This window comes from Aspergillus steynii (genome assembly GCF_002849105.1).
Source record: "Aspergillus steynii IBT 23096 chromosome Unknown P170scaffold_1, whole genome shotgun sequence".
Taxonomy (NCBI): Eukaryota; Fungi; Ascomycota; class Eurotiomycetes; order Eurotiales; family Aspergillaceae; genus Aspergillus; species Aspergillus steynii.
The window spans coordinates 3,727,283-3,747,693 of record NW_020194398.1 but is presented as its reverse complement, the minus strand read 5'-3'; the positions used below and the strand labels follow the sequence as shown (position 1 = coordinate 3,747,693).

At 48.0% G+C, this 20,411-nt stretch overlaps 9 protein-coding genes and 1 non-coding gene across 10 annotated transcripts; 6 read left to right on the top strand and 4 right to left on the bottom strand.

The window, feature by feature from the left end:
- Positions 1-44: 44 nt before the first annotated feature.
- P170DRAFT_483657 (DUF4470 domain-containing protein) lies at positions 45-2,258 on the top strand (the record flags this gene model as incomplete). Its single annotated transcript, XM_024853902.1, has 7 exons — positions 45-143; positions 201-260; positions 293-458; positions 519-1,095; positions 1,149-1,410; positions 1,530-1,849; positions 1,923-2,258. The coding sequence occupies 7 exons, from the start codon at positions 45-47 to the stop codon at positions 2,122-2,124; spliced, it is 1,686 nt and encodes a 561-aa protein (XP_024710177.1). The 3' UTR covers positions 2,125-2,258.
- A 499-nt stretch (positions 2,259-2,757) lies between these two features.
- P170DRAFT_460880 (uncharacterized protein) lies at positions 2,758-3,746 on the top strand (the record flags this gene model as incomplete). Its single annotated transcript, XM_024851979.1, has 2 exons — positions 2,758-3,199; positions 3,253-3,746. The coding sequence occupies 2 exons, from the start codon at positions 2,758-2,760 to the stop codon at positions 3,699-3,701; spliced, it is 891 nt and encodes a 296-aa protein (XP_024710176.1). The 3' UTR covers positions 3,702-3,746.
- Positions 3,747-4,027: 281 nt separating this feature from the next.
- P170DRAFT_470309 (uncharacterized protein) lies at positions 4,028-5,050 on the bottom strand (the record flags this gene model as incomplete). Its single annotated transcript, XM_024852738.1, has 2 exons — positions 4,028-4,591; positions 4,652-5,050. The coding sequence occupies 2 exons, from the start codon at positions 5,048-5,050 to the stop codon at positions 4,028-4,030; spliced, it is 963 nt and encodes a 320-aa protein (XP_024710175.1).
- A 1,033-nt stretch (positions 5,051-6,083) lies between these two features.
- P170DRAFT_432433 (cupin domain-containing protein) lies at positions 6,084-6,901 on the top strand. Its single transcript, XM_024848261.1, has one exon. The coding sequence runs from the start codon at positions 6,194-6,196 to the stop codon at positions 6,653-6,655; it is 462 nt and encodes a 153-aa protein (XP_024710174.1). The 5' UTR covers positions 6,084-6,193; the 3' UTR covers positions 6,656-6,901.
- A 1-nt stretch (position 6,902) lies between these two features.
- P170DRAFT_t25 lies at positions 6,903-6,984 on the top strand. Its single transcript has one exon. It is a non-coding gene; the product is annotated as a tRNA-Val (tRNA).
- Positions 6,985-8,069: 1,085 nt separating this feature from the next.
- On the bottom strand, positions 8,070-9,813 carry P170DRAFT_398662 (S-adenosyl-L-methionine-dependent methyltransferase; the record flags this gene model as incomplete). The annotated part of the gene is made up of 5 exons (XM_024846236.1): positions 9,417-9,813; positions 9,235-9,361; positions 9,052-9,175; positions 8,528-8,994; positions 8,070-8,470 (listed from the first exon to the last, which is right to left on the bottom strand). Exons 1-5 carry the CDS (start codon positions 9,582-9,584, stop codon positions 8,070-8,072), a joined length of 1,287 nt encoding a protein of 428 aa, XP_024710173.1. The 5' UTR covers positions 9,585-9,813.
- Positions 9,814-12,023: 2,210 nt separating this feature from the next.
- Positions 12,024-13,534, top strand: P170DRAFT_460877 (uncharacterized protein; the record flags this gene model as incomplete). Its single annotated transcript, XM_024851978.1, has 6 exons — positions 12,024-12,232; positions 12,290-12,332; positions 12,393-12,564; positions 12,623-12,759; positions 12,821-12,875; positions 12,937-13,534. Exons 1-6 carry the CDS (start codon positions 12,095-12,097, stop codon positions 13,532-13,534), a joined length of 1,143 nt encoding a protein of 380 aa, XP_024710172.1. The 5' UTR covers positions 12,024-12,094.
- Positions 13,535-14,180: 646 nt separating this feature from the next.
- Positions 14,181-14,989, top strand: P170DRAFT_421507 (uncharacterized protein; the record flags this gene model as incomplete). The annotated part of the gene is made up of 3 exons (XM_024847366.1): positions 14,181-14,457; positions 14,509-14,817; positions 14,874-14,989. The coding sequence occupies 3 exons, from the start codon at positions 14,181-14,183 to the stop codon at positions 14,987-14,989; spliced, it is 702 nt and encodes a 233-aa protein (XP_024710171.1).
- Positions 14,990-15,261: 272 nt separating this feature from the next.
- Positions 15,262-17,615, bottom strand: P170DRAFT_505535 (fungal specific transcription factor domain-containing protein; the record flags this gene model as incomplete). Its single annotated transcript, XM_024854296.1, has 4 exons — positions 17,435-17,615; positions 17,293-17,361; positions 16,050-17,242; positions 15,262-15,995 (listed from the first exon to the last, which is right to left on the bottom strand). Exons 1-4 carry the CDS (start codon positions 17,494-17,496, stop codon positions 15,262-15,264), a joined length of 2,058 nt encoding a protein of 685 aa, XP_024710170.1. The 5' UTR covers positions 17,497-17,615.
- A 1,033-nt stretch (positions 17,616-18,648) lies between these two features.
- On the bottom strand, positions 18,649-19,992 carry P170DRAFT_421505 (putative MFS efflux transporter; the record flags this gene model as incomplete). Its single annotated transcript, XM_024847365.1, has 2 exons — positions 18,649-19,253; positions 19,401-19,992. The coding sequence occupies 2 exons, from the start codon at positions 19,990-19,992 to the stop codon at positions 18,649-18,651; spliced, it is 1,197 nt and encodes a 398-aa protein (XP_024710169.1).
- Between the last annotated feature and the right edge of the window lie 419 nt (positions 19,993-20,411).

The following is a 20,411-nucleotide window of genomic DNA, read 5'->3' as shown; positions in this document are numbered from 1 at the left end:
GAAAACTATCTACATTAATCTGAATGCAAAGGAAGGAAACCAAAATGGCGGTTCCAAAGTTCATATGTGCCAACTGGAGCCCCGACCAGACGGATTGCAACAAGGAAGGGAAATACACATGCAAGAACTGTCGGCTGATCCTTGTCAGTGAGCTCTTGAGTAACAACTTTATCTATATCTGAAAGTATGTTAGCATCTAGACTGACAGTACTGCGGTCCAAACTGCCAAAAGTCTCATTGGTCTGATCACAAGATTGACTGTAAGTCAGCGCTTGGAAAAGAGTCCTGGCAGCCAGCCTGGGTTCTCGAAAACAGAACCCCTGAATTTATCAGGTCGGGTATCGTGGTGATGGGGGAGGAAAAATACCTCTGGGGTAACGTCCCTGCGCTTGATGTCTTGAAACTGGCATCAAACGAAGGAGAAAGCTATGGTGAAGATCTTCGCCTCCTATTTGCAGGTAATGATCGATTTCTGTTAATCTCGATATTTTTGACACGACTGACAAATCGTGCGACAGCCTCAGGAGACCTTCGAAATGTGATCAAGACGCTCACCGATCTCCCCGTCAACTATAACCAATCAGTCAGCGTCACAATAAATGACAGAGACTTCGATGTTGTCGCCCGCAATATCATCTTGACTCTTGTTGCATTGGTTGTCGATGATCGTGATAAGGCTATCGACTGTATTATTCATATTTGGTACTCGGCACTTGTGCGAGACTCAGATATCGACATCCTTTGGAATCGGGTTCGGCCTTTGGTCCAGGAAATCTGCGAGGAAGTCAATAGCAAACCACCTGGAGCATTGCTTGCCAAAACCTGGAAATTTGGGAATCGCTCGTTGAGGGTGGTCCTCGAGCAGTCGTCGTGGAACCGCCTCTTATCATATTTCCGCGTACCAGCTGGGTTAACACCTGAGCAGGCAATCAAGGTCCGTACAAACAACACCTTGGATCCTTCAAGACAGGACTACCGCGACCGACACATGTCCGTTCTTTCCCCAGTCCAACGGATTCCATTTCATAAGTTTCGCCAAGACGGCTTGTTGCTTCCCTTTGGAATGCCGCGGCACGAGTTCAACAACCCAAATCCGTGCGTTGGCGAAATCGATCCGGTACAGGAATGTGGCGCTGATACAAAAATAGGACCTTGTATCAAACTCCAGACTCCTGGCCAATGCCAGACAGCGCAGACCCTCTGAATTCTTGGTCTCTGGAAGACGTCTTGCATACATCCAGCGGACCCGCGACAGCAGATACCTACGGCAAGTTGTATTTTCATCTTCGCGGAGTGTTTGGATCTTTCATGCATAGAATATCCGATGCCGAAGTATCGTTTGAATTCCATCATGTTGACGCCTCTTACCTTCCCAATCGTCTGCAAACGGGATCTTTTAGCCGGATTGACGTAAGTATTGAGTCCATGCTTCACAAAAGATCTACGGACCTAGCCCATCTAACAACGAGAAAATGGGAAAACACTTCTTGTTAACATAACTAAATACTATGACACTTGGCATTGACAAGAATGCTAATTATGCGGTCTTAGGTGTCGAACATCTCCGACATAGGATATCTGGCGACACTCTGTATTTGATGATACCCTTGCTGCAGCCGCATACAGAAAATCCACACGCCACTGTCATAACCCTCTTCATGAACGCCATAGATCAGGTCATGACTGATGCAGACAGAATGCAGATCATTGAACATGATAGTAGAATAAAGAAGGATTTACCCAGATTCCTTCCCCAGAATACTCGACCCTGCTCCCCTTATGATCCTAGCATTGTGAAAATGGTCTTCGCGGGAGGTGTCATCGCCAGACATGACCATATCTTCAATCGGTGCGTTACTGCATAGTCAAGGCAGACTTCCTTTGCACGAAAAAAAGAATTTGTGTTGATGGTGAGAATATAGGTATCAGAACGGCCTCCATTTTCGCGAAGCGGGAGAGGCCTTTGGCGCGCGGATGAAGAAACGACATACCATTGTCGACAGATGGCCCTGTCGGTTGAAACTTCGCCCTGATCAGGCTGGTGCGCAAGAGGAATTCGACCGGTGCATGCGGCAGGGAAATACAGGGAAGGAACGCTTTGTCGAGTGGAAGAGAATGGAGTAGACCGTGATTTTGGCGATGTTGCTTCCCTTGTTGTTGTTTCCCTTGTTGTTGGTTTGCCATTACAATGGAAAGGTTTCCAATATCACGAGATCAGAGGGCTCGACCTTGAAGACTATCGCACGATTGCAGATGGGTTGTTTCGGACTTTGGTTAACACATCCCAGACTTTCTCTTGGTATCATACCCCCATTAAATCAGCTATTTCTATGATTTCATTATGCAATTATCAGAGTCAGTCCCGCACTAGCTCTTTTAGGATTAATTAGGACTCCTCAAAACCGGCTTGGCTCCCTAATAGACTGCACTGGGCGTTAAAGCTTGAGCAATCTTACATCGATATAAAGCTTTCACTTATCAAGCGCTGAATGTGACTCGCCTAATAAATCTCCTGTCTCACTCTATATTTCGAATATAGCCCAGGGGCAGAGGAATTTTCAGATCTCTATTCATAGCGACCCCGTGCAGCGTTTAGCTGCGACACGCGGTATCGAATCATTAGTGGGCGCCCAAAGCGCAATCATAACCCCACACCGTAAGAAAACTCCCATATCACACGTAGCTTCATCTTATCCAAGCCACCTTATATCGGAGCCTCCCGACCCAGCTTTTCTTCGCCAAGGGGCTTGTCCCATTATGAGCCCCATTCTCAAGACCGACGATTTGGATCATCGTGCAGATCACAAAGGTTCCGAAGATATCGAAGTCATCTCTTTCACCTGGACGCCTGAGCTCATGAGACCTTCCAGATCTAGGCTACAAGTACATCCGTACCTTGGACCCATAGGGTCGAGTAAGGAATGGCCGTACCGTATCTGTCAACCAGTCACGGCTCTTCCAGATACTGTAGATACACATGAGTGCCTGAGATGGTTTGGGCTTTCCGACGAGAAGATCCTTCAGGTCGAAGAAAGGTTTCATGAGTTGTATCCAGATTTTCAAGGCCCGCCGTGTGGATACAAGGAACGATACGCCTCGAAAGGAAATAATTCTATCGAATTCCCACTCCTAGACAGAATGGTCCATGTGTACTACCTCATGGTGGACCACTGGACTTCCGACTACGAGTATACCCACGGTAAACCTCTCTGCCATAAACGAATCCTAGCACGTGTTTACTAAGGCGTTCAGAGGGCTACATCAAGAAGGCCGTCCAGCAAGGACTACGGCCAGAATTCGCCGCCTTCTGTGGACTACACAAGGATGATCCCCGCTGCATCGAGTTCCCGCAACTCTTCGAAACAGAGTGGTTTGACAGGAGTCCCATGGATATCATCACCGACTTTACTAGTCTATTCTGGGTGTACTTCAAAGAATTCCTCACGTGCAAATTGATAGACGAGGGGAAAGCATGGAGTGATGACCATGGTCAATGGTTAGTTCACGACGGAGAAAGCCTAGAGCAGGCCAAAGTAAGGGTCCATGACTTAGAGTTCCAAGAGCTACGTGAGCGATTGTACGAGGAGGAGCGCGAAAGGCGGACGCTGGAATCGGAGGAGAGGGCGAGGGAGATTGAGATGCAGGACGGTGAAGCGGAAAAACGGATGGAGGTGATCGCCGCGATGGCCGGAGGCGGGTAGGCGGGCCGAGGACGGGTGTCACGACTTCAAGGAATGTGTCTCTTGGAAACTCTTGAAGATAACCAGAATATGAGACATTGTATCTAGGCTCGTGTCCTTTTTCATCTTGTTGTCCCTCTTGTGCTTTCGGTTTCTACCCCTTATTTGCTCTCCTCCATCAGACTTGCAGAGCCACCAGGTTAAAAAGTTTTTCTGGATGCGCAAAGTCCATAAACTAAGTATAGACAGTAAAAAAGTGGATAAGTAAGCTTCATAAGGTCCATATAATTTTGATGAGCTGATAAACGTCAAAGTTTTGGTGAACAGTGTAAATTTAACCCAATCCCCTAGGTGGCGTGGTCCGCGCGGTGCAAAGTCGAGTGCGCAGGACCATGAGTATGGTGGTCGCCTATAGTATCCGAGGCCTCACAATAACGTTGTCCATGCCAACCTGTGCTAGCCCCTGAACCGCTGCTATAAGGTCCACATCCAAGGCATAACCCTGCACCGGCTGGCTTCTGGATGACATCTCTTAGGCGATTCAAGATAACAAATTCGAGCTTGAGCTTGATTCCGTACACACACGGTTTGAATGCGCCTTGCAGTTGGAACAGATTGGCGCACTGGATGCCGAGAAGCGTTATATCAAGCGCAATGATGAGTATATTGACATATATGAGCTGCCATAAGACGGCATTTTGCTCGCTCATTTGCGCCTTATTGATAGCACGAACGCCGGATGGCGTAGACCACGTACGCTCCATCAGTGGCGACCGTTGCCCCAAGTACTTCCGTGTCTGGAATATGTATAGAATGCTGAGTATAGTCTCTTGGACGAAAAACACGACAAGCTGAATACGGTCCCAGATGAGATTAATGGAAGTGAGGTTTGGGTTTATGGTCGTAGCTTGCTATCCAGGGTGGGCTTGTAAGTAGCTGTCTGTCATCTTAGTTTACTGGGGAACACTCACAGCTACGGTACCAATGATAATAGTCGGTATCGTGAATGCGATGGAATTAAATATGAGAACACGTCTGATACTCTTGAGTGTTTTGGCACTGCACCTGAGCAGATGTAGTCGCGAGTAGAGGACCCAGCTTTGTGGGACTACCATGATCACCCACGTTAGGTATATCATGATTATCGCTGCTAATAAGTCTTTCCATACACCAAAGTCTGCGAGTACAATGAAGAGAGGCTGTAAGATTACAGCCCACGAGATCAGCGCGCATGACCAAAAGTACAACCCGCGGCGTCGCTTGAAGAGCAGGAATAAGGATATGTTGATTTCAACCCCAATGTACCATGAGATGCCCGTAAATGCGGCAAGTATCATGGATAGGGGCAAGTCCTGCTTGATATCACTCATGTTTGGAAGTATATGTGTTGTGTATGGGATGTCATTGATTTCGTGTTCAAATCAAAATAAAGAGAGGGAATGTACTGTGGAGAATCTCAAGGAATGGAGAACAGGCAACGCGCAGCGATTTCTAATTATTTTTGCAGTATTAAGGTTTGCCAGAAGCTGTTTTTCCTGTCATCAGTTCTTTTACAAATTCAGCTGTACAAAAGATTGTATGCGCTCAGTGGGATTGGGGGGTCACATTTGGTGGCTGCTTACCCATCCTGTTTGCCCATCTAACATTAGCAGAAGCCAAGCTGTGCACCTCTGTATCCCATATACAAGAGCAGATTGGAACATTGTCCTAGATCAACAGCACCGAGTCTTGTGGTCGTAGCAATGAACAAAGAGCATGGTATTATACTTGTCTTCGCCGTTGAGGTAAGAAATATGGAAGATGAAATTGTTAGTCTTATGTATTTATGGAGAACTTGTCGATATATTTTCCAAGGCCCCAAAAAAAATCATGTAAGGCCTGATTCCGTAGGCTAGTAGCATATTCCAGCTGCATAGGTCGTTCAATTCGATCACGTACAATGATTCTCAAATCAGGGTTATGAAATATCATCACAGCAATGGCTTAATGATTGCAATTCCTTGCCTACGACTTGTGGTGGCTTTGGTTGATGTTGAATACAGGGGTGTACTACTCGCTTTCCGGTTATGTTAACTCGGGATTCAGCTCAGCTGAAAAGATACTGAAATGGACTGCACGAATCCCAATCAACAAATTTCACAGCATTTGTGGCGTAGCGCTCAGTCTGTTTGATGATGGTAAGCCTCTTACGAGGCGGTAAGAGCAGGTCAAAGACCAACCATCCTGGAAATATTACGAGTGGCTTTTTGGTTGTGTAACCTCCCTACATTGCCACATCATCATCTCTTTGTTTGTGGCATTTTAGCGCCGTAGTTGTCGGTATCCAGTTAGAGGTATGGCCTCCCCGTCTATGAAAACCTAATGAACGCCACCACGAGCACACAGATAACCTGAGTTCTGCAAAGAGTCTTAAAAATGCTGACTGCCCAGGTCAAACAAGAACCCGCTTGACTCTTTTGAAACTCACGACATCTCTTCCTTACCAGCAAGCCCTCACAGCAAATAAGAACAGTATGGAGACTACCCACACAGCCCAAGATGTCATCGCCGCCCTCAGCCTCTCACCTCACCCAGAGAAGGGCTTCTACATCGAGACATTCCGCGATCCAAACGTATCAGCCGAGGGCCGCCCATTTAGCACCTACATCTACTACCTCCTCGAGGGCAGTTCCGGCCTTTCGCACTGGCACCGTGTTCTTGACGCTGTTGAAGTTTGGCATTACTACGCCGGCGCATCTCTGCAGCTCTCACTATCCTCTGACGACGGCAAGCCGGCTCGCGATCTGATCCTTGGCCCGGACCTGTGGAAGGGCGAGAGACCACAAATCGTGATCGAGCGGGGGAAATGGCAGCACGCACAATCGTTGGGTGAATGGACTCTTGTTGGCTGCTCTGTGACACCGGGATTTGAGTTCAAAGGCTTTGAGATGGCGAATCCGGGTTGGGAGCCAAGCGGTGCGCTGGGAGGAGTCTGATTATACATGGACATATAATCCTCAATTGACTACTGCTCGGCTTGTCTCTATGTGAATGTGCTTTGAGAGTTGAAAGAGTGACTAGGTCAGAATACTAGCGATCCATACTCGGAGATTTACACCCTGAAGGCTGAAAAAACAAAGGGAACCGGCGAATATACTCGTGGACGGTATTCAAGATGCATCTATGATCTGGGATATTGATATTTAAGCTGTCCCTTCAAAGATGAGTTGATTAGTAATCTCCAGTCGTGTGGCCTAATGGTTATGGCGTCTCGCTCACACTTCGAGGTCCGAGAAGGTTCCCGGTTCGATCCCGGGCATGACTATTTCATTAACTTGTTTTTTGCTACCCTACTTAGCCCTATCACCAGAATTCAATAGCCTCAGGCTCTTTTATAAGTGACCGTCTATAAGCCAATCAGCCGCACCATCGATCAAACGGGCGCTTCGTCATCGGAAGAATTCCCCTCTGGGGTCGTGGCCTTTATCACAGTGAAGGACTCTACATTCAGATGAAGCTTCGTCTGTCAGATGAGACATTGCAGAGCTGTGCTAGACTAGTGGTGGTATCCCAGGCTGCATTGGAGGATTAGATTGGGTATCCCGCGTGGGTGTTTCTTTTATGCGGCCGGAGTAGGCACTTAGTGTAACCCCCAATGGTCATGTTTGGCTGATACCTTACTGCGTACAAACAACCTGGAAGAGCCTGCATGATGGCAGCATGTCATATTCGGTACGACGCAAAAATACATCAGATAATTGGAACACAAATAGCTACAACAATTGCCGCATTTCCCGATGTGGGATGTTGCATGAGGCAACCCAAGCCAGAGCCATATCAGCTGGCTGAGTCCTTCACAATCGGAATGGAGCTGAAAGCCTCCAAGCCTTTCCTTTCTGGCTGTTGGTCAGTCTGGCTTTTCTTTGTTTCCAAGTTGAGTTCCTCTGCTCTTTGTCAGTTCAGTGGACAGGTCATATTCTATCAAAATATTCCCTATGATATCAACTAGGTAGACCTTGTTATGAGGCCAGCTGGAAGCCTCTGCATGCCTATATCACCTGCCCCTGCCTATCAAATCTCACGATGCGCCAACGTAAGCTCGTCCCCTCACTAGGAAGGTCTATTAGCTTTATCTTGTGCTCTTCTTTGTCTATACCCTTGCACTAGTCAGGTTTATAGTCATCTAGTGTCGAGAAAGTCTTAGCGCTCAAAATGTATTCCACGGAACGTCTTACTCTATGCGGACTATCAACGATCAACCATGCCATTAGTTTTCACTCTGGCAACACAAGGTCACACGGAAGACCCTGCGGTCGATATTCCAATCCCACCGTCCTTCAAAATATTCAGCTTCAGAAGTCCTATAACTCTATATCACGAATATTGACTGACAAGCTAGAAAGAATGCCATTACTCTAAAACCGCCTCCGAATCCCTCCCCTGCGTCCCTGCAGGTTTTGCAAGTTGTATCTCAATATTCTTCCTCTGGTTAGGATCCTCCGGAACCTCGGCCTCGATAATCCCCAGCGCATCTCCCCCACGCGTCCAGAATTTATTCACTCGTAGGCCGACGGACTCGAGCAGATTCAACCATCGCTGCCGTGTGCGCTCCAGACCAGCACAGAACACCATCACCGCCATGTCCGTCATCCCGTTGACCGCACGTGCGTTCCGGTCAGGGAGAATGTACTCTTCAATCAAAACTTTGGAGTACCCAGGGACCATCGCCTTCTTCAAGTGGTCGAAGATAATATGAGCCTTTTCGTCGGACCAGTCGTGAAGGACGTATTTAAAGTAGTAGACGCGAGCACCTGCCGCCCATCAGCCTACGTTTACTCATCCAGTACACGGGGTAAAAGGGAACGAACCATGAACCGGCTGAACATCAGCAAAGAAATCATATTTCACCGTCTCAATCCCCGCCCCTTCAAGGTCATTCGCTTGTCGCACTTCATCAATCACCGATGGCAAGTCCTCGAGAACCAACTTCCCCTGGGCGTCTGGGAATCGCGTCTTGAATTCCAGCAGATCATGTCCGCGACCACCACCGATATCAACGAGAAGAGGGCGGTCGGCACTCAGAGTGGGTGCATTGAGGATCACGTCGCGGACGGGGAACCAATCGCCCCAGAAGGCGCGGTTGGCGCGCTGTCCTTCCATGAAACTGTTGAAGCGGGACAGGGCGGCGGGGTCCTTGCACAGCCAGGCGAATCCGTCTTTTTTGATGTTGTTTGCGTATTGGAGCGGTGCGTACATCGGGTCTTCGGGGTTGCGGTATCCGGTGGATTGTAGGTACTCGGGGGTCTTTTGGATGGAGGGGAGGAATTCGAGGAATCTAGTGAATAGGTCTGTTACTATCTGTCCTGTTTTTGCTAGGTTGGGGGTTACTTACAGCGACTCTACGACTCCGATCGAGGTTCGTTGAGTCATCTCTTCCGATAGGGGGGTAGGGAGGTATTTGCATGGTTCGGGCTCTTCGGCGAAACCGTTCGCGACGAGGAGGCGCATGATTCGCTCTATTCGATGTGAGCTGATGCTTTCATGAGACTTTTGAGCCCAATTATAAGCGACTCACCGACTAATAACGGATCCGCAGGTTTCGCAGCCGCCAGCTCCTCCACCGATACTGGAACCGCTGACTTGTTGAGTATAGGGAACACACTCATATCATGAGCCACCTTCACGGCCATGAACACGGTAGGCTAATCCCACTACTAGTTAGAATCTCGTCTAGAAAACAGGCCATACGACACTCACGGAAAATGATAACTTCAAAATCGCGTCTCTCGGTTTCTCCAGCGCCCGCGCCAGCTGTACCACCTTTTCATGTGCCTCGATGCGGGTGTCTTCAACGCCATTAGTCTGGAACTCGTCAATGGAGGCCTTAGCCTCAGCGAGTAGATTGTTTATAAGTTCGAAGTCCATGGTGTTTGACCGAGCAAAAGGTGATCACTCGCCCACGGGACTGGATTTATCAGAGGGGTGCGGCGGGGATATGCCGCGGTACCCAGGTTATATGACATGATAACAGCCATCCCACCATCGCAATTTATTATTGGGGACCGGACATGCGACGGGGCATTTGATACACCGTCACTCAATTGACTATGGAGGCCATGCCCCTCGCCCCGATAGAGAAACTAACGCATCATCGGCTCACTAAGGTTGGGTAGCATGCCCCACCGTAGGGAAGATCCTTTAGGGGAGAACGATGGACCTTGCTTTGTCCTGGGAGTTGAAAGGGGAGAGGACATAATCACTATATATTATGGTTTTATTGTCGGCATTACAAAACATAATATTGCTGCATAGCAGGCGCACTGAACCTCCAATACAGACTTTCACCAGTGAACACGGATAAACGAGGAGAATCCCATCTCCCGGCGCGAAAGTTAGAGCACAAAGAAACGGCCCATGAGCAAAAATCAATTAGGTTACACCAAGATAGCTGTCAAGCCCAGTTGGCGTGGCCGGTCCATCCGGCTCCACTAATTACGCATCAAGAAGCCACAGGGAAGGCTTAATGGTTTGGCCGCTATTTGCAGCTTTCCACATGATTCGCTCGGTGAAAGGAAGGGAAAAAGGGTGGCCTAGACGGCTTTGTCTGTTAAGAATTTGAGGCGCTAGCTTGGCGGGCTAACGCAAGCCGCATCAGGGGTTCGTCATTTATTTCCAAAAACTCCGTGTTCCTCTGGCATTTGAATCGTCCGTGGCTTTTACATAACTAGGCTGTTATATAACGCGTTTCTGTCATTTGGCCGGCGAGCGGGACAGCGGCCCACATTCTCCATATGGTGGAGCCGTTGAATCGGTGTCTATCAACGACGTGCAGTCGGTAGCACGGACTATGGGGTATGGTAGCATCCGCTCATCTATGATCCCTGTCAGGAGAGTCCTGCGCCGCGGACTAGAAAGGTTAGGGACTGGGTCGTTTGCGTTTTGGTCCGACAGAAATTTCGACTTGCTGTTGAGGGAATTGAATCCTACACAGTAGTTCGGATAGAATGCTATCCCAATTGATCGTTATTCAAGGAGTATTGTATTATTGTATGATGAAAAGTGTTCAAAAACACATTACAGTTCCTTGATCTGCTCAAAAAGGTTGCTCTTGGGCAAATGGTCGATCAGTGTGCACGGGAATACCTGCGGAGAGCCCGGGTGGCAACCCACGGTGGACGCCACCTACGCCTTTAAATCAAGAGAATCAAATCATTCGATCGCAGTGGATATTCATAACTCTCGTACACGAACAGAATGGAGCTGGAAAAAAGACTAGCCTCCGGAACAAGCCGCCAAATGGTCTCGTATACTCCGGCGTGCGCTCCTTAGGGGAAGCCGACGGGTCGCCAAGACGGCGCCACGGCCATCATCCCGACTCCCGGCCCACTGGATCGTATCGTGCTATTGACTCGATTAGTTTGGGATTTGCTCGTGGGTACAGCGCTCGTGTCTACTCCGTACTTTTGTCGGTGCGAGGTTTTACATCTTGGTTTTAGTTTCCCCGGCTGTCATCATGGGCGCTTACTGTCCCCTGTCCCTTGGTCGAGTTGTTCTGTGGCAGCCCACAACATTGAATTGTCATGAGGCCTAGGACTCGCGTGGAGACAGAAGTTTTATTTTTAATGGGCTGATGGCTGGATGAGACCGTGAATAGACTTTTGTTTTGGCGTAAACAAGTCTCAGGACAAAGGGTGCACAATCAATTTGTCTGCTAATATTTATGCAATTATACTTGAATCGGTTTCAACAGGTTACGAAAGAACACAAGACTAGTAACCGATGAAGTTATCACTGTGTAGAGATTCTTTAGGTGTGTGCAGGGATCGATCACCCACGCGTTATATCGAATGCTAGATCTATCTGCGTCCAAGATCAGAAAGTGATTTCCCTCCAAAGTTCGTGTACTTGTCTTTCGTGTCCTTTTTATGACGGTCTCGACCTTTCCGCCAAAGCACCTAATTCTTCTAGGAGCAGCCAAGTTAAATAGTTTGTTCCATAAGACAATATTTAAGCAATTAGCGGATTTTGACAATTTCAGCTGAGGTTCCACTGCCCATGCATGAGTGAGTAGGCCTTGGATCCAATTGTCCTAGTCCTCTTGTCCTGAACGCTGGGATAAATAGTGCCTTGGCATTGAGCATCCGCCGCAAAAAGAACACAAATCGATCGGCGAAGACGCCTTTTAGTCGATCCCAGCATTCAGGGCCTGCGTCGTAGTCACTACTTCATATGGTACTTGGTTAGGGGTTGATAAACCGCACTTTGTGGTTTCCTTCCTTCTTTTTTCCCTGTCGATCTACTGTGGAATTAGCTCATAATGACTAAGGAAATTGACTTTTATTCTCCTCCCTCTTTCACTAATCTGATACTTTTACTCCCGTGGCGCTCTGGCTGAGCTTATCCTCCATTTGTCCTCTCCATGGCAAATACACACAATGGGCTATAATGGCTCCGCAGAACTGTTCGCCGAATGGGCAATTGGTCTCGTGGTTGTGGCCGTTCGCGTCTACGCACGATGGTCTGTAGGGAAAAGTCATTTCTATTGGGACGATGCTTGTCTTGGTCTGGCAACGGTGAGTCCATTCGTCATGCGCCCCCTGTTCTCATCTATTTTCTAAGTGCTTATGCAGATTTTCTGGACCTTCCACACCATCTTTCTATATTATTGCACAGGTATGATCCTCGAATCAATGAGGCACTGGTGCAAAAAGACCTAACCTTACATCGGAATAGATGTCTACGGCTCTAACATCGGCCTGACGGAGGAAACCGCCATGAAGGTGCCAGATGAGGAAGTGGCGATTCTTCGAAAGGGTTCCATTTACGCCTTCGTGGCTTGGCTCTCTTATATCTTCATGGTGTGGTCGTTCAAAGGCGTGCTCATGTTTCTGTATGCCAGACTAACGTACGTCATATCCCACGAAAACCTCCAGTCTCAACAAATACTAACATACCGATCGCAGAATGGGTCTGTGGCAACACCGGCTTGCGCAGGTTGTCGGCGTTGCTTGCATTTGCACCTTCCTGGCATCCTTATTCTTCCATCTCTTTATCTGCTATCCGGTGTCCAAAACCTGGCAGATCAAGCCCTACGCTGGAGGTTCGCCGTGTCCACCCTCTTCCAAACAGAAGTGACAGGCTGACATTTTGAAAACAACAAGATAACTGCACGATCCGCCCCTTAAACTACATCGTTATCGAGACCCTCAGCATCGTGTACGTTCACGACTTCTTCGTCCCGGATCCCCTTCCTCCAAATTAACCTCGGACTCCACAGGACCGACCTCGGCGTCATGAGCATCCCGATCCCTCTCGTCCTCGCCGCCCGCATTCCCACGACACAGAAAATATTCCTCTGCGCGCTCTTCTCCTCCGGCATCTTCGTCATGGTCGCCGCTTTCCTACGCGCTTACTACTCCGTCAAAGACATCACAACGCTATCCACCGCTCTGGGCTGGGCTTCCCGCGAAGCTCTCGTCTCCGTGATCATCGTCTGCGCGCCGGGGATAAAACCTCTATTGACAAAGTGGGGATGGTTCCGGTCGTATGGGTCGGCGGGGAGTTACGAATATGGATACGGATATGGACATAGTCAGGGGAATGGAGATAGGCCGAGGACCAGGAGCACGATGTTTAGTGGGAAGAGGCGGAGTGGGGCGTTTGGGACGGGTGGTGGTGAGAACCATCCGTATGAATTGGGGGGTTCGCTGGGAAAAAAGAAAAGAGATTCATCAGGGGAGAGTCAGGAGCGAATTGTGGATCCGGAGTTTGGGAAAGGTGGTGATAGTGAAGCTGGTGGTGGGCTTGGGGGGGGCATTGTAGTGACGACGGATGTTACTTTTGCTCATGAGGATTTACATGGGAGGGAAAGATAGGGATAATTGAGTTGTACAGTTAAGGGGATCCAAAAGAATCGTTCATCGGAATAAGAGCCTGTTTCTTTCATGTGTCTAATACAGTCATAACAATTTGATATGACCATAGTAGAGTGTATTTTGCATCGCATGGAATGTGTAGTAAACAGGTTGGGTTTATTCAAGTAAATTCAGTCAGACATGCGTACAGGGGTTCGAGGATACAATAAATCTGTCTTTACAGCCGCCAGGAGACGTGAGTTGGAGATTGGTCTTTAGTAAGGTGTGGATGTTACCCGTGATGTGTATATGATTTTTGCCATTCCCAAACCGCCAGAGACAGGCGCCTTCACCGGTAATGTGTCGCTCATTTTACTTCATGAGTGAATGGCATGTTTATGAGTGAATCGCAACTTCATGTTTGGATAGCATATTCATGAGTAGACTATGCTCATGAATAGTATATTCATTAGTGTTCAGTCCTCTGAAAAAGTCTACTCAGGTCCGATCTCGATCGTAGCTTCCTCACTCATCTTACTTTCTGTTGTCAATAGGATGATTCCGCTCGGCTGTTTACTGCCTCTTGGGATGAATTGATTGCTCACACACATCCGTTCTATCTTCTTTTGATCTTACTGGACACAAATTACATACGTTAAACGCTGATATGGCTAAAATCGCCCCTGCCGACTGGCCCGATCGGCTCCAGAAAAAGATAGACGCCATCGTTCAGGACTTCCGTGAGAAGCGAGAGATAAGACAGGCTTTTCGAGAAGCTAGACAAGAGCGGCGACGAGAGGAGGAACTCCCCAAATTTCTATCAAGTACATCGCTGTCACCGCAAGAGACACTGGATAGCGTTTCCATTAGACCTGTGTGGCGAGAAGGACTTCGATTCTGGGACTTTACCTCTCAGGACCTGCCTGCTGTCCCTCTGTCATTAGGTAAATCTTCTATTCTCTCATATAAACATGAATCCTGGCCAACAAAAGCAGTTGAATCTCTAGAGGAGCTAGGGGAAATGGTGCAAAACTCTCCGGTTAACGAGGCTATCATCCGCATGAAAGTCAACATCTTCATCCGAAGTGCCCTAAGACAAGCAGGGTATAAGCGAGCGCATCTTCAAACTGAGAGAAGACTTCAAATAAATCGATACATCAATACGAAGATGCACACAATCACCGGATTCGCTGATTATGCCGTCTGGTATGGCGACGATCCTGCCGACGAGTCAACTTCCATTATGATCATTGAAACAAAGCAAAGTAAAGAAAATGGCCTTTATCAGGGTTTGAGCAATGTGGGTAAGTTCATTTCTAATATTTATTCTCATCCTTTAAAATATTAACATTTTTGGTAGCCATGGTTCATTACCTTCGAATTAAAGCCGGCCGAAGCAACCGCACGGTGTACGGGGTCTCCGCGGATGCCATAGAATGGCAGTTTGTAAGTCTGGCTGCCGACAGAACAGTGTGAAAATGACCGTACCCCGGTAGAAAGACAACTAGCCAAATACGCCTAGTACTCGTCGGTTTGTTATATGTTGGACCACGGGCAAATGCCCCAAGTTCTGAGGACCTTGATGTTCATGATAACCCAGGTTCAAGTGATATCCCCAGCCTCATCAGCGCTTTAAGCATTTATGTAAATATTCTGGGCATCTCTTTGCCTTGCCAGTCTTTATATCCATTCTCGGATGTCTTCAGGCAATATCAGTTATCAAGCTACTATGCGACTCTATAAAAGCTTTATACAGACAGACAGAAAGCCTCTAGCTCAAGATTACGCATCAGCGCAAGATCAACAGCCTCCAGATTAAATTCAGGGTCGAAATGTTCGAAAATGTCAGGCAAGTCCGGTAGCTTATACACATCTTCGTAGCTCTCTTTGTTGTAGTGCCCATCATTGCAATCTAAAATGTTAGGCATTTCCGAATGCATGTACTGCCGAGTTGGATCACCTGTAATGGATTGATCCTGTTGCATGGTTGGGAATATCTCCGATGACTCGGGGGCAGCGCTGCTCCTAGGTGCGTTTTCGTTTTCATCCACCAAAGATCTCGATTCTCCAGGCTGGTCGGCATCTATTTGACGGGCCTGGAGAACCAAGGAAGTTGCTTTGTCCATTTCGCGAACTACCTTTGCCGCAAGCAGAGCTAGTCGCTCTGCAAGGGTGAAGTTTTCGCCGAGTTCATCGAGAAGCGAGCAGATGAGTAACAGCTGACTTCGTGCCTTTGATTGGTAGAGTGGCGTTTTGCTGAGTCTGAGCTCCCGGTAGGCTACCCGCAACGCAAGCGATAAGGAGTACGGAACAAAAGGGAAATTTGAGAGTGGGTGAAAAAAGGTTGTTCCCATGAGGCTTGTCACACGAGTGGCTGAGAGGCTAGACCGCAGGTATGAGATAGACGAGCGGTCGGGATCATCCAGTGATTGAAATCGGTGGGATAACATGGATACACAGTGGTATAGAGTCTCAAGTGTGGCTGAAAGAAGTTAGACAACAATGCTATAACATTGTCCACGCTAGACAAGCTTACCTAACAAATGAGTTGGACATTGTGTTGCATCGGCTTCTACTACCACCTCTTCAAAGCTGGGAATACTGAAATCATCAGTTCCACTATTTGCGTTGTACACCGGTCTGTAAAGCCCAATGACTTTGTCAAGAAAGCCAGACAGAACTAGAAGCGCCCGAAAGCAACCTTTCTGCTGAGCGATCAAAGCATTCATGTTTCGGCTCATGTCATGCCCATGCATAAGACATGGTCTTGAATGATAAGCTGCATTGAGTCGATCCAGAACCCAGACACACAGGAAGATCCGACTAACAGCAACATCATCCTTTCGTACACCAGATGTATCTAGCTGGAGTTGTAAAGTGTGCACATTGCTGACAGCTCGCGCGCCATATTCAGCAGAGGTATGACTGTCTGATGAAAATGCGGAAAACAGTGACAAAATGGTAAAAACACGAATCAATAGAAGTCGGTCGGCGGTCTCAGCCATAGCAAGTGTAGCTGATATGGCTCTAGTTATACGACTCGCAAATTCTCTCGGTGCCAGGACTCCTTCAGTTTGCTCCAGGCGGAGGTAAGGTCTCGCAGCGGTGTTTGTGGCTACTCCGATACAAAGTGCCTGAATTAACAAGGTATCCGCTACAGAGAGCTTGTTATTGGTGCTCTCCGGTACAATCTCAGGACTCAATATGGGGAATATAGGGTGAATTTCTCGGAAATAAATCGCTCGCAGAGACTTATAGCAACGGTGCGTTGGAAGAACTTCCATGCTCCAAAAGCTTTCGGTGGCAACTTGTGATCTACCAACAGGAATGCTATCAGATGAAGGATCAAGTCTTCGGTCCGTAGGTTGTACTGCATTATTCACGTTGCTCTGCGACTCTTGTGGTACCCAAAACCCGAGACCGTCATCATGTTGAGAAGCCTCTGATGCGCCGGGTCCGGCCGTCGCAAGGAATGCTCCCTCTGGATTGAGGTGCCCAAAGAATATCGGCTCACCATCTCCTCCCTTGGGCCTCCTAGCAGCTGGCGTCGTGTCTTCGGATAGGGAAATTGGGGTGGTCTGGCTAGCTGGAGAACCTCTGGTCTTGCTAGAAGGGGACTCAACCTCTTTCTCCGCGGGGCTGGTTTCATTTGCGGCACCTTGAGAATAGAACCGACTTGGAGAACTTGAGATTCCTCTGGAGCTTCTACCTCTTTTGGGGGAGCCGTTTCTATTTATCGAAGCAGGATTAAATGATAAAAAGGACGGACTTTCAGTCACATTGTCCGATCTAGGCTTGTGGAGCGCAGCTGTTGTTGGTAATGCGTGATAATCATGTTGGCATCGTTTCTAAGGTTGACCAGTGTTAGCGTCTCATACACCTTAAGTCGAAAGCAGAAAGAGTATTTCCACAGTTCCCTACTTTGCGTTTTCTACAACTCTCACACGCATGACGATTGCGCTTCGTTCTTGCATGTCCAGCATCTGGCGTGCTAGAAATGAACTTTATACGCGAAGCGCTCATGTCGCGCCGGAAGCCAAAGGGTTGAGAGGTCCGTTTCTCCCACGTTGGTGGTGTCAGTAAAGCTTTAGGTGAATGTTTCGATGGTTGTTGGACGGATGACGTTTTCGCCGGGTTCCTGTCTCGGGCCGGGCGTCCTGCTCGGCAACTGCCCACCACGAGCCGCGCGCGCAAAAATCGGCTCGTGATATAACATTAAACAACTTACTGTATCGACCAGGTTTAGGAAAGTCTGGTATGGTTCGCTGTGCGTGGAACTCGCTGGAAGCCTTTTTCTTTTTCTTTTTTTCGTTTTTATCTCTTTCTTAGCCTTTTTCCATAAGCTATGGCATTCGCAGTCTATTCTCCGCCCTACTTGCGCCTAGACGAGACACCACTTTCCAATCATCTTGCATTTTGTGCCCACCTTTATTTCCAATCCTTCTGCTACCTTTTGATGGTTTTTATCGAGCGACTCTCGCTCTCAAAAGGCCCCAGTTGTATGCCGAATTTCAACCCTCCAGCAATCCTCATCTCTATAAACGTTATCGGCTTCTATTGCCTACCCCCGTGACTCTTCTGGTTGACCTCAACATTCAATCACCATATTATTACTGGATTTATAACCTGTGATCTAGTTTTCCGATTATAAAGCTGGTGATCCTCCCCGCATCGAAGGATCTTCTCATGTTGTCGGGTTTTAGCCTATTTCGGTAACCTTCCACTGCCCCGATCGGGCAACAATTAGGGCTCCTGGTGTCAACCCTTCGCGCAAAGATGTGGATGCCTAATATCAGTCGATCAGAGAGATTACGGCCTTGCGACTATCACCATACTTTACTTCTGACTAAGAACTACACTAAGCATCAGTGATCTCATTGGTAAACATTATCGAACACTATATCATGTGGAAAATGCGAAACAATGGTGAAAATATATATATTTCCCAGAATGTGACTCGATCAACTCCTCACGTTAATAAAAGGTCCTGGTCTATTTTTCACTGAAGATCTAGAGTTTTCTTCAATGCTCTACCTAAAAAAAAAAGAAGTTGGGGGATAAATAGCTATATGTTAAAACGGAACCAGGTTGTCTCGAACAGCCATCGAAAATTAAAACCTTATATCTACCAGCGTTTATTCTGACTTTTTCGGTATCCGCGGCAGGAAAAGCCAAGCAACAGCCATCATTCCATACAGCCCAATACAAATGGGATGTAGCACGAAAGTTCCGAACTTCTGCGCAAGAATGCCCGTGAAGAACGGAAACACAGCACCACCGCTACTACCGAGAGCAGTGATGAAACTAAGACTCGATACATGCAAGTACTGCGGTAGGAGCTTTGTAAAAACCGCCACAGCACAGGGATAGGCAGCACCTAGCAGCGCACCCAATATAGCCACCATCACAGCCTCGCTTATGAGGTTCGGGATCAGCCAGATCATAAGCTGAAACGCAACAGCACCAGCGATCATCAGCGTAACGGACACTTTCTCGCCGAGCTTGGATGCTGGATAGGTTAGTAGGAGTCGACCGACTGTAATGCCGCCCCAGAAGCCGGCACTGACGTATCCGACGCGAGAGGGATCGCCGTCTCGGTAGCTAATTAGGAATGTGACCACCCAGCCAGAAACGGATACCTCGGCACCTTGGTAAACAAAGATGAATAAAGCACCGAGGAGCGTCGCGCGGTTCCGGATGGCCCGTTTCAGGATTTCCATGCGAGATGTGGACGCGAGGGCTGCTTCAGATGAGATCGTTTGTCATTCCAGTGATTCCGTTTTATTGGGGTGAGAGAATGCCCACTGCGAGATGAAGAGGTTGAACACGGCGAGAGCCAGAGGAATCGCGTAGAAGAAGGACCATCGAATCCCGTTCGATGCCATACTTGTGGCGATAATTGGAGCAATGGTTCCACCGGCGCCATAGGCGCCATGCACGTAGCCCAGCGAAATAGTTGGTCTTGCTAAAGTAGCGCAAAAAGCATTGCTGAGGGCCAAGTTCAACGCCAAGCCAAACCCATATAAGAGGAAGGTCACGACGACGACGGGAAACGGAGGTTCCGAGATAATGATTGCAAATCCGGCTGTAAAAGAAGACATAGCGACTGCGTAGCTTTTTGCACGACCAATCTTGGTCTCCAAGGCATGGGTTATCGGAGCTGCCAGAATAAATCCAACGGCATTCCCAACAAAAACAAGCGAAACAACGGCATACCCAATGTCGTAGCGGTCTTCCATGTAGGGTATCAGGGCACCGGGGGTGCTGTCATTGATTCCATTGCCAAAGCTCATGAGACAAGCGCTCAAAGTCCTCCAGTTGTTTTCCCACCTGCTCTTTGATCGATCTGTAGTCGAATTTACACCTTTGGGGGCGTTTTCGGGAAGCAATGAGCTATGGCATTGTATAACAGGGGCAGATGTCAAGCTTTGCGTCTGCGGCGTCTCGAGTGCAGTAATCTCTCTGGATGCCCGGGGCATTATTCTCAACTTTATAGATAGATGTAGATGAACGAGCGATGAGGAGACGGGTCGAGAATGACTTCTCGAAGATTGTGGTGCGATAAATGGCAGACGTTGATGTGATTTCGACTTGAGAAAAAAAAAAACCCCCCATATGCTAGATAGCTAGGAGCGAAAAGGAATACGGTCGCAGGCTGGGAATTAAATTCATTAGGACAACGTTTTGCGCCTTGTCAACAATGTCGGAAAATGACCCGTTTCGGTAACCCGCAAATTTAATGTCGACGTCTTGGCAAATGGACTTTGAGCGTAGTCAGTCCCCTGTGCGGCTCACAACACAAGATCATTCATGTCGCTAAATTCGTAGATCCAGTTTTTTACCAGTTCTATCTACATAATACAATTATTGTTATGATCATTTATACGAGGGAAAATCA